Here is a 12854-nt window from a genome sequence, read left to right as displayed (position 1 = left end):
TGGTTAACACCCGGGCCTAAATGGCAATGCAAGTGTGCCCTCTTGCTCCATCAACCACAAGAAAACCAAAGGAAATCAAGCAGAGGTTACGACAACTGAAAGGAAACTACAACTAATCCAGAATGCGGCCGCTAGTCTGGTGAAGGGGAGTGGCTGCTGAGACCACATAACACCGGTCCCAAAAGACCTACTTTGGCTCCCAGTACGTTTCTGAGCACACTTCAAAGTGTTGGTGCTGACCTTTAAAGCCCTAAACGGCCTTGGCCCAGTATACCTGAAGAAGAGTCTCCACCTCCATCGTTCTGCCCGGACACTGAGGTCCAGCGCCGAGGGCCTTCTGGCAGTTCCCTCACTGCGAGAAGCCAAGTTACAGGGAACCAGGCAGAGGGCCTTCTCGGTAGTGGCACCCGCCCTGTGGAATGCCCTCCCATCAGATGTCAAAGAAATGAACAACTATCCGACTTTTAAAAGACAGCTGAAGGCAGCCCTGTTTAGGGAAGCTTTCAGTGTTTGATGTTTTATGGTGTTTTTAATATTCTGTGGGGAGCCGCCCAGAATGGCTGGGGAAACCCAGCCAGATGGGCGGGGTATAAATGAATTGTTGTTGTTGTTGTTGTTGTTGTTGTTAAGTGTTCAGGAGTTTGACCAACAATGCATGAAATATGGGCTCACTCCTGCTGGAAAAAATTAATACGCCAATGCCTTTGGGCGTGGTGTGGGTTTAAACGCCAGATCTATTAAGCCTAAATAAAAACTAAAATTGTGAAAGTAGGGCCCCAAGTCATGGTTGGAAATCTAAGATGGGTCTCAGGTCTGGACTGGTTTGGCTATCACTGTTTCGAACCTCTTCTGTAATGAACCCTAAAGTTGCCAACTCCTTGTGCACACTCTTCATCTCAGATCACATCTTTGCTCCCAATGCAGAGAGGTGGGTCCTGCCGAGTTACATATTTGCATGAGAAGTTCCTGGAGTGGCTTGCCTGATAAGGGCATAGGAGGAAGTGAACGAAAGAGCTTGGTTTGGATGATTTCCAACTCTAGGAGGGGAAACCCAGTGCTGAAAATTCAGCGGCCAAGTCCCTGTTTCTCTGATTTGCTCAGAGCCAGCAGTGGTGCTGGAACCAGGTGCTAGGCAAGGAGTAGAGAAAGACTCCAGAGCCCGAGCTGTCAAGGGACAGGGAGCCAGATCAATTCTCCAGGAAGTGCACCCACAAGATGGACAGGCCACGCAGAACCCATGGCTGGAAGGTCTCCTGGAAGATGCTGCTCTTAGCAGGTGAGAGGTCAGCACCCTGCAATGGGGAGGACTTACTTGGGGGGAGTTGAGGATGCTGGAGGAATTTGGTCTTTTAGCTCAGATCTGCATCTCTCCCACTAATGCAGCTATCGAAACCTAACTCTGCACCCGATTTCATCCTTCTCCAAATGTTGTGGTGCAGTTCTCAAGAATTCGAATTAGAGGAAGGTGTTGTTTTGAGTGAAAATACCTTTTTTAAACATGTGTTTATATGCAAAAGGCCAGCTAGGGATCACCCTGTTGCACACTCGGTTTCCTACCTTCTAGGATGCAGAATCCGGACCCCATTTCCAAAGGGGTTGCTGGTAAGAGCCCTGGAAGAGGGCACAAAAACTCCTTTTGGAATGAAAGAAGCTTACATGCAGCTGAGCTGGGGGTAGGATCGTGACCTCAGAGACTTCTCAAGAAGGAGCTCTTAGGGTAGCACCAGCGGTATTAGAAACCAAGATATGAAAGCTAGGAGCTAAATGGCATTTTAAGCCTAGGTTATGGGCGCAACAACAGAATGTCTAGGCACGCTTTTTTTAATAACAAAAATATAAAGCTGAATATTCTTAAGAGGGTATCTTCTCCAGTCTTCAGAGAGTAGCTGGAAGTGGGGACACAGAAAAGGACCCTCCTTTCCTTCCCCTCTGCAGTTTTAATCTGAAATCTTTGGCGCAGTACTGCCCCCAGAGCTCAGAAACTATTCACGCTGATGAAATTCCCTGTCTCAAAGTGTGCCTGGAACAATGGGAGTTTTGAACGCTGAACACCAGAGGACCAGGTTGTGGTCCTTTCTGAGCCAGAGATGGAGAGGCAAAACTCTTGGAGGAGGAACCTGGGTACCCAATGAGATGTGGGCCTTCTGAGTAGAAAGGACTCCTCCTGAGTCCCTGAAGGGGGTGAGCACAGACAGGGGTGCAGACCTCCTTCACTGGGCCCCTTTACGCTACTGTTTACTTACCTAGAAGCATGGGAGGGTCTTGGAAGGGGAAGTGCCAGAACGTTTCCCCTTTTTTCATGCCCCAGAAGGTGGCTGAGGCTGAGCTGCCAGGAGAGGAACTGACTCGCTTGCCCAATAAAGTAAGGGCTGCACTTATTGTTTGCAGAATTCTTGAGCACAGGGGAGGTCCAGGACATGTTGCTGGTGTGTACAAAATGCCAACCAAATAATAATAAAATAACAATAATTTATTATTTGTACCCTGCCCATCTGGCTGGGTTTCCCCAGCCACTCTGGGCGGCTTCCAACAAAATATTAAAATACAAAAATCTATCAAACATTAAAAGCTTCCCTAAACAGGGCTGCCTTGGGGGGAAAGTCTGGTAGTTGTTTTTGTCTTTGACATCCGGTGGGAGGGCGTTCCACAGGGCGGGTGCCACTACCGAGAAGGCCCTCTGCCCTTGCCACCATGCCTGTGCTGCCGCCAACTCCACCGTTGCAACCAGGTAGTGGCAGCAGCCAGGGTGCCACATCAGCAGCCGTGAGTGCTAGGGTGAAATGGCAGCAGGTGGCATGGCGGCATGGACAACGCCACAGCAGGGCTAGTAGTGGCACAATGGCGGGGCTGGACCTGCCGCCTGAGGCGCATTATTTTGCCAGCCTGGCTGGGATCACCGAAATGAACTGGGGTATTTAGAATGCATGTGTAATGCTTGGTTCCTAATGAGTGTTAATGAATAAATAATCGGCTATGATGTCATTCAAAATATACGAATAAGCCACTTCAAAATGATGTGAATATCATACAACAAATCTCCTCAACCCATTTTAAAAGGGCACTGGTTAAAGAGGAATATTTTTGCCTAGCGCCTAAAGGTGTATAATGAAGGCGCCAGCCAATGCTCCCTGGGGAGAGCATTGCACAAACGTGGAGCCACTGCAGAAAAGGCCCTGGTGTTGCCACCCGCACACCAAGAGGGGCCTCAGAAGATGATCTCAGGGTCCGGGTCGGTTAATATGGAGAGAGGTGGTCCATATGGAGGTCTTTTTCCTTCTTCTCCACCCGACAGATTTCATCCTGAGTTCTTGCTTCCTGATGACTCAAGCCCAGGACAGTCTTGGAAGGCCCTTCACGACTGAAGGATATTCTCCAGAACCACAGACTACCACCTTCTCAACAGACGGTACTGACCTAAAGCAACTTACTATCTGCTCTGGGACCAAGGGACAATTGATGAGAGAAATTGGATTTGTATCTCTTATCAGGTGCCATAGCTCTTGCTATCCAAACACAATGCATTCTCAGGAAATCCTTTTGTTGGGTGACTGTTTGCAAGCCAACGATTTCCATTAATTCCTATGGGGAAATTTCTATTGTGTTCCCAACCATGAAATTCTTACCACCAAATGGTGAGGGAAAACCTGGGGAAACCCTCTGAAACCTTGCAAGGGGCAAATTAGGAAGGGTGAAATGCTCTCTAATTTGACCGATCTCTTCCCCTTCCTCCCTCCCACCATGGTTTCTGGTGAAACACCTGACATTGACCAGGGAGAAACCCCCAAAAGGTTGTTCAAGGATGCATGCAGGTCCAGCTGTTTGGATATCTGAATCTGCAGTGTATATAGCCAGGTTGGGTACTAATGTCTCACGTTTGGATAAGTGAATTTTCACATAGTGAGCGTTTGGATAGCGGGACCTCTGTGCTGTGGACAGGAAAATGTATTTGCCTTCATTGGATGGGAAACTGGGGTCTCTGATTTAAGGCTAAGTGACTCTGGAACATATACATCATAAATGCAAGAATTTCTGGGCTGTTATGAAAATGATATGTCGATGGTATCTAACACCGTGCAAATTGGCAAAAATGTATAAATCTAAATCAAATAATTGTTGAAAATGTAAATAGAAAGAAGGTTCTTTTTGTCATATGTGGTGGTTTTGTAGGAAGTTTAAAGCTTACTGGGAAATGATATGTAATGGATTGAAAAGGATGTTTAAAATAATGTTTGTAAAAAATAAAAATAAAAAACCCAGAAGCTTTTCTTTTGGGAATTAAACGGACAGAACTACCTGAACTGTATAGAAACTTATTCATGCATACTACTACAGGGGCAAGAATGTTACTTGCCCCAAAATGGAAAGAAGTAGAAATCCCAGCAAAGGAAGAATGGATACAAAAACTTACGGAATATGCAGAAATGGCAAAACTTACCGGAAGAACAAGAAATCAAGATAACAAACTTTTTATAAAAGAATGCAAATAGTTTGTTGAATATTTACAGAGAAATTTGAAACAGATAAGAACATTGGCAGGATTATTGTAATAACCTGCAGTTTCATAAGAGTATTTCATAAGAGTATATTTAAAGTAGATGAATAAATGAACAAATTAAGTTAATTTGGATATGCAGAAGATGTTAAAAATAAATTTAAGGAACCACAGAAAGAGGGGGAAGTGAGACAAGTTTTGAAGTGTTAAAATGACTGTAAATTTATGGAAATGTATAAACTTGAAAAATCATTAAAAAAATAGTTTCTGGGATGTGAAACGGAATATAAACATAACCATCTCAGGTATGTTCCCCCTCTAGTTTCCCATCTTTTAGGGGGACGCCCTCAGTGTGTTCCTTTTATTCACCCAGAGCTGAGTTCTCTTTTCAGTCTACATTTTTAGGGAAAGTTGCTTTGTTACAGTGTATGTCTCAGGCAAAATTACATGTACCGGTATATTGGAAGAAATTCACTCTTAAAACCTTGATGGATTTTCACAAGGAGGTGTATTTTCTGTTCTATAACTTTCAAACGAATGTGGAGAACTGAACCCAACCCAAGATTGGAAAAAATGAGAAACAGAAATGGATGTATTTGCTTATCCCTAGTCTGGAGGGGGCCCGAGTCCTCTTCCTTTTCCTTGAAGTTAATGTTCCTTTTCTCTGTCCATCCCCACTGTCAGGAATGAGCCAGCTCCTAGTGGAACTTTACAGCTAGCTGCAGAAAAGAGAGGATTAGATCTGATGCAGGCTGAACAGTGGCGAGTGCCCAGTGCAACTCCCTTGGACATTGAAATGCCGGTTGCCAAGGGAACAACTGAGAGTGGGCTGGAACACAGCCAAAGCTCTCAGGAAATTCAAACAGATGCAAGCAGACACAGAGATAGTCTGTCAGAATGGGAAGAGGCTGGAGCTAATCCAATAAGTCCGAAGAGTTGGCGAAAGGGAGTGCTGCTAGACAGGAAGCAAAACAAGAGACTAAAGGTGCGAAAGTTCAATATCTTCTGTAGGAACCAGAAGGAGTCTTCAGAAGGGTCATCTTGAGTAATAATGTCAGCGGCTTCGTTAGAGCTGTCCAGAGTTATCTGTTAGTTTTTACAATAAATCCTCCTTATTAATTACCTACGCTTACTCCTTTTTAATTACCTACGCTTACGCCGGAACCTGGACTCCTGGCACCCACCCTGCAGCTATCACCCATTTCGTCTTCTTCTCAATGCATTCACAAACTGCGACCAGGACCATAATATCAACGACAGAGGAACTATCAGATCTACACAAAGAAAATAACTCCACCGATACAGAAACAGGTGGGAACTCAGAGCAATAGTTTGACCTCCAAGTACTGAGGGGAGGGGGACTCTTACAGTTCCAGTTCTGAGCAGCAAGCAGAGGTGCTAACCTTGCTCCTTTCAGATCAAGGGATGGATTTCACCTAGCAACTGAAGTTCCTAAAAATATTCTCCGCAGGCCCAGTCAACCCTTCAAAAAGTGTGGTGGCCACCATCGTCATCATTGTGGTTCTGCTGGTACTCGTCGGAGCTGGGTTTCTGCTTTACTTCTTTCTCTGTGAGTAACAGACTGGAACCTGGGAGCACAAGACTCCCAACCGTGAGAAAGAAATGATGGTTTGTGTCCAGAGCAGGAAGGAGATGGGGAACCTGGAGTCTCCCCCTTATTAAGGAAGGAGATATGTTTGTAGGCTTAAAATCCATCTCTTTCCTTAGACCCTTTGAAGACCCTGTAAAAAGTGCACCTACGAACCTAGGAGCTCATGCTAATGGTCCATCTAGCTCAGGACAGTCAACACTGACAGGCAGCAGATTGCAAGCAGGGGTCATGAATCACACAATCATAGATCAGTAGAGTTGAAAGGGACCCTGAGGATCATCCAGTCCAACCCCCTGCAATGCAGGATTATTATTATTATTATTATTATTATTATTATTATTATTATTATTACTACCCCACCCATCTGGCTGAGTTTCCCCAGCTACTCTGGGTGCCTCCCAACAGAATATTATTATTAGTAATAATAAAGCGATAAAGCATCAAACATTAAAAACTTTCCTAAACAGGGCTGCCTTCAGATGTCTTCTAAAAGTCAGATAGTTGTTTATTTCCTTGACATCTGATGGGAGGGTGTTCCACAGGGCGGGCACCACTTCTGAAAAGGCCCTCCGTCTGGTTCCCTGTAACTTCACTTCCTGCAATGAGGGAACCTCCAGAAGGCCCTTGGAGCTGGACCTCAGTGTCCGGGCTGAACGATGGGGGTGGACGTGCTCCTTCAGGTATATGCAGCTGTCCCATGTGGGGATCAAACTTGTAACCTTGTCATTATCAGCACCATGCTGTAACCAACTGAGCTATCCCGTCTCTCCCAGCCCAACCTGGAGATGCTGCTGGGGGTGGCACCTGGGACCTTCTGCATACAGGACAGGTGTTCTACCACCAAGCTGCCTTATAAGAAGTCTTTCTTTTGTTCCATCTTGATCAGTATTGTCTACACTGAATGGTCCAGAGATTTGGAGAGGGGGTGCTCCCAGCCTCACCTAGAGGTGCCCCCAGGGACGGAACTAGGGGTGTTGTGCTTGCAAAGCAGATCCTCTCCCACTGAGGAATGACGACCCTTCCCCCTTGCCCTTCATGCCCTGTAGAGACCACATTTGACTAGGATGACGCTGCTGATGCCAATGTAGGGTTTGGACGTTAACATTTGACTCTGAACCTCCTCCCTTTCTCAGGCGTCCATCGTAAGAGCCACGGGACACCCACCCAGGTCATCTCCGTAACACCGTTATATGAGAACATCTCCCCTGCTCAAAAGGTGAGGCCTCAAGTGGGCGACACAAAGGCTTTGGGGAATCAGCTTCCTCCCCTGTGGCAGTAAATAAGATCAGACGAAAGGAACGTCTTACCAGTTAGATTCTTTAATAATCACAGTGAGAGAGAAAAGAATATGTCTACCTAGAAATGGCAGTGCTCCCAATTAAGGGTCACTCCCCCCCCCCCCATTAATCTGCATCACTCCTATGTCTTGTAATCTGAGGTTGTACCCTCTGCACTTTCTGTTCTGCCACTTTCTGAGCTCTCTGTATCTTTGGGGAAGGCGGGTGAATGCTATCCAGAGATTGTGAATGTTAACCCTCTCTCTTCCAGTGTTTCTTCTGCTAGCTGTTCCCCATCCAGTATCTCCCAGCTTCTGCCTTCTGAACTATGTCCCTCCACAAACCGCTGTTCCAAATCTATACTGTCCTCCTGCTCCTGGGAACATTCAGGATTAGGAGGAGGGGGAGACTTCCTCAGTGCAGCCCTCCTCAGCACGGTCCCTGACAACTATTCAACATTGGCTTTCAGATTTTGAGGTGCTGTCGAGATCATAACAGTCCTTGTCCAGGGGTATTTACCAACTTTAAACAGGAAGACATGTATTTATTAAAATGCATAATGTTGCTGTTTTTAGTCATTTAGTCGTGTCCGACTCTTCGTGACCCCATGGACCAGAGCATGCCAGGCACTCCTGTCTTCCACTGCCTCCCGCAGTTTGGTCAAACTCATGCTGGTAGCTTTGAGAACACTGTCCAGCCATCTTGTCCTCTGTAGTCCCCTTCTCCTTATGCCCTCCATCTTTCCCAACATCAGGGTCTTTTCCAGGGAGTCTTCTCTCAGCCTTCTCTCAGGGAGTCTTCTCGCATAATAACAAATGTATAACACGACAATCCCCACCCCATAGTGATTTATCAGGTGCTACATTAACACAAAGCTTAGGCTAAGAGACTGTAGCTCAGAAGTGCCCAAACTTTTTTTAGGATTGAAGTTGTTGAACTTTTTTTAGGATTTAACCCCAGGACATATACTGCCACGGGGGCTGAATTAAATCAACCGGTGGGCCGGATTAGGTCGCTGAAATAGACTTTGGACATGGCTGCAGTATCTGGTCACCCAGTAAGCTTCATGGCTGAGCGGGGATTTGAACCAATAAATGCCCTTCAACCATTTTCCATTCATTCCAGGTCGTGCCCAACAGTTCCTCTGAAGCTGACCAGCATTATGAGGTAAGCATTAGCAGGATCTCTTCACAATTTACCCTTCAGAAAAGACCTGGAAAAAGCCCATATTAGGCAATAATTTTGGAGGTGATGCTGGGTGCACTCCAGGAAGGCTAGAAGCAAAGGGCTCTTGTGTCTCTGAGAGCTGGTCAGGATTTCTTACCTTTCCCTCCTCCCAGGCACAAACATCAATCATGTCACCTGATGCACTGCCTCCATTTCTTCCTTAGAGTCTGCAGCATGGAGATCAGAATGTCTACAACGAGTTGATGTTCAGACAAAACCCATCGGAAGTCCCCTCTTTTGGGTCGTCTCCTTGACCCTCGTTGCTCATCCCTTTTCAGAGGAGATGTGCTCATTTCAGCGCATCTGAAGTGGGGATATCATATCTCCATCAAAATGGACCCTCCTTCCTTCAAGGCCTGTCCTTCCGCAAATCCTAGCCCTCGCTTCGAATGAGCAGCCACAACAAATCAGCATCGGAAGAAGAGTCTGCTTCCTCGTGACCCTGCTCCCGTCTTAAGATGGAGAGGCTTTCCTAAACATCTCTGCTTGCAAAGGGATCATGGGTGGTGAATGTTGAGTTTTTTGGGTGGGGATTTTTGTAATTTGGCTGAGATGGATAAATACTGGTCATACAGGGTGAGTCTTTTAAAAGAGGCCCCATGGAACATGTGTACTCTATATCCATGGGGCCTCTTTTAAAGGACTCATCCTGTATAATAAAAAGGAGAATTCACTGGATGCCTAGATCCAGGTTTGGGGCAAGTTGTCTTTGGTGAGAGAGCTCCAGCAGAGATTTAAAATCACCAAACACGCGGCGAAGTAAAGCATGGAAATATAGGCTGCTGGACCTTTAAAATATCCCCTTCTTGGTTGCTTCCAAAGCTCCCCACTGCCCTCAGCATAGAAAGAGACCACAAATTTGGTAAGTTAAAAATGGTTTACTTGCAAACTCTTCGAGACCCACCATCTCCTCCCATCCTGCTTTTTCAGTGGCAGGAGTGGGCACATGTGGGAATATTCAGGGATGCAGGAGAGGATATTTGTTTGATTATAGCCTTTCCAACTTGTGTTAACAAGCTCACAATTTAGCAGAGTAACATTCCCCTTTTTAAACTTGCAGTGGATGCGTTTGCTCAGGCTCGCTAAAGCCTCTATAATAACTGTTCTGGTATTTTCCCCTTATTCCCTCATAAAAGATAAGACACGACACAGTCTTCTATAAAAGTATAAAAAGAGTTTACTCACATTCTGTTCACGATTGGATCCCAGAAGGCAGACTTAGCTTAGAAAAGTAACATACACCTGGAAACTATCTCATAAGGAGACAGCCCCTTTGTCCTTTCTTGGCTGGAAGCCAAGAGAGCATCTTTGGCTAAGCAGATGTTGCTTCTTCGATGCATGTAGTCAAAGAGAGAGAGATGGCTGCCCTGCCCTGTGCTTTTGTCATTACCTGCACAGGTGAGGCCACACCCACCTCTAGTCACATGCAGAGGAAGTCTGTCCCAGCCAAGAAGGAAACAGGAAGTTTACCTGCTGGCTGGACAAACATTCCTCCCCATGTGTAAACATGTTCACTCTAGGAATGTTGTACTTGACTGCTCTTGTGTTTCACATCCCACAGCACAAAGATGACCTTGGGTCCCCTGGTCCCCCAAAGCACCTTGGGGTTTTTCAGGGGATTTTACAATCTCACATAACCTCCCTTCCCTCCGCTTGAGTCTCCCCCATGAATGGGAGAGCTGCCATCATGGCCCCAGACACAAATTAGAAAGAGCAGCCACGTAGTTTAAAGACTAAAAAGCACTAAACTACCAAAAGCCTTCCTGTGAGGTATTTTAGGTCAAGATCTGCCGAAAGAGAAGAGAACATTATTTATGTATGCTACTACGGCGGTGAGAATTCTGATAGCACAAAACTGGAAGACTGGAGACATTCCGACAAAAGAACAATGGCAAGAGAAATTGATGAATTATGCAGAACTGGCAAAACCGATGGACAGACTACGAGGAAAGGAGTTTTGAAAAAGAGTGGGAACCTTTTATAATATGTTTGCAGAATCAAAGAAAGAACATCGACTTGATGGCAGGATTTAAATAAACACATCTTTATTAACAGAGAACATTTAAAATAATGAAGAAATGATATAGTGGATTTTAAGAAACAGCAGTATGTAATAAGGGGGTAACAAACCAGAAATGGAAGCTGAGGGAAGCCCAGGAGGGAAGGAGGGAAGAGGTGTGATAAATATGGTATTGATATGAGATGTATGTATTGACAGAAAAGAAAGTGAATAAAAAAATATATTTTAAAATAAAATAAAGACTAACAAGCAAACCCTATTCCCAGCTCAGTCAAGACTTGAAGTGGGTGCTTATAGCTGGTTTGCTATAGTCTCTGCTTCTGAAGGAATATTGGTTGCCTTGAACCATTTGTTCTCCATTTGATGTGTTCTATGCTGGGTTTAAATTGTGTTAGCTGCTGTGTTTTGTGCAGATTTCCGCTGGGGTTGTTGTTTTGACTGAGCTCCTCTGTTTCGGTTTCTGGATTTTTATTATAAATTGCGTTTTGTGTTTTATTGTAATACGTAAAGCACCTGGAGAACATGGCTGGGTGGCTGGTATACAAATGTAAATAATAATAGTAAATTATTAGTATTAATAATAGACGATGATGAATATTTGCTCAATAAACAGGTTGTCTGGAAGCAACCGCTGTATGCTGCGTTGACTCTGTGTAGCACCCACCCGTCTGTATGGTTATGTAATGTTTGACTCAACGCTGCAAGACTGATAGCTCTGATATGGAGGGACGTTCTCTGAGGGAAGCCCCGTTGAAGTGAATTGTGCAAGCATATTGTTCATTTAGAGAAGATTCCCGCAGGATTCTGCCCCATATTACTTAATTGTGTGTGTGAGGGAGAGAAATTGACATTTGCAGTTTCCTCAGGCGCCTGAAAAACTTGAGTCATGACTCCATCTATTGCTTCCTTCTTCAGTTGTCAAAACAATCTTTCTGTGTTTCTAGAATTGCCTCTCCACACTTTGAGTCATCTGGGCTGTTTCAGGCTGTCACTATTTTGGGGAGACAATTTGCAGGCCGCACTGCTCTGCACATAACTTGATGCATTTCCACCAAGACAGGGACTTTATTTGGACGCTGTGCTTTTACATGTGCTGTAAGTCACCCAGAGTGGCTGGGGAAACCTAGCCAGATGGGCAGGGTATAAATCCTATTATTATTATTATTATTATTATTATTATTATTATTATTATTATGGTACCTCGGGTTACATATGCTTCAGGTTACATACGCTTCAGGTTACAGACTCCGCTAACCCAGAAATATTACCTCAGGTTAAGAACTTTGCTTCAGGATGAGAACAGAAATCGTGCTCCAGAGGCGCGGCGGCAGCAGGAGGCCCCATTAGCTAAAGTGGTGCTTCAGGTTAAGAACAGTTTCAGGTTAAGAACGGACCTCTGGAACGGATTAAGTACTTAACATGAGGTACCACTGTATTATTATTACCACCTGTCAAACACCATATACTGGTCTACAACTGCCCCCCCCCAGCCTGCATGAGATTGAGAGGGCAATGAAAACAACATGCGAATCTTTTTACCGCTCCTCTGCAGTCCCATTGGACAATGGACTTTGGGAGCCATCTATGTTCTCACATGATTCTTTATTGCACCAGGTTGGGGTGGGAGAATGGAGGGTCCTTCATAGAATTGTAGAGTTGGAAGGGACCCCCAGGGGTCATCCAGTCCAACCCCCTGCAATGCAGGAATCTCAACTCAAGCATCCACGGCAGATGGCGATCCAGTCTGTTTACAAACCTCCAATGAAGGAGAGGTTCCCAAGGGAGTCCATTTCGTTGTCGAACAGCTCTTATCGCCAGAAAGTTTTTCCTGATGTTTAGTCGGAATCTCCTTTCTTGTAACTTGAAGCCATTGGTTTGAGTAACTTGAAGCCACTGGAATTTGCTGCCAAGGAGTGTGGTGGAGTCTCCTTCTTTGGAGGTCTTTAAGCAGAGGCTTGACAACCATATGTCAGGAGTGCTCTGATGGTGTTTCCTGCTTGGCGGGGGGTTGGACTCGATGGCCCTTGTGGTCTCTTCCAACTCTATGATTCTATGATGCTATGAGTCCTACCCTCTGGAGCAGGAGGAAACAAGCTTGTTCCTTCTTCCATGTGACAGCCCTGGAGATATGTGTCTAATCTTCTTTTAAGGCTATGCTAGTGGATGGCCATCACTTGCGGGAGCGAACTTCACAGGTTAACTATGGGCCGTGTGGGAAAAGTCTTT

General features: G+C 45.4%; 1 protein-coding gene across 1 annotated transcript; it reads left to right on the top strand.

Moving 5' to 3' along the window:
* Positions 1-1126: 1126 nt before the first annotated feature.
* LOC310851718 (uncharacterized protein) lies at positions 1127-11256 on the top strand. The gene is made up of 7 exons (XM_083754381.1): positions 1127-1276; positions 3293-3406; positions 5684-5803; positions 5964-6062; positions 7238-7320; positions 8507-8548; positions 8773-11256. The coding sequence occupies exons 1-7, from the start codon at positions 1216-1218 to the stop codon at positions 8860-8862; spliced, it is 609 nt and encodes a 202-aa protein (XP_083610507.1). The 5' UTR covers positions 1127-1215; the 3' UTR covers positions 8863-11256.
* The last annotated feature ends 1598 nt before the right edge of the window (positions 11257-12854 follow it).

The sequence above is a fragment of the Podarcis gaigeae genome (genome assembly GCF_964106915.1).
Source record: "Podarcis gaigeae genome assembly, chromosome: 8".
Classification (NCBI taxonomy): domain Eukaryota; kingdom Metazoa; phylum Chordata; class Lepidosauria; order Squamata; family Lacertidae; genus Podarcis; species Podarcis gaigeae.
Note: the sequence above shows the minus strand (reverse complement) of the source record. Positions and strands in the feature narration are given on the sequence as shown.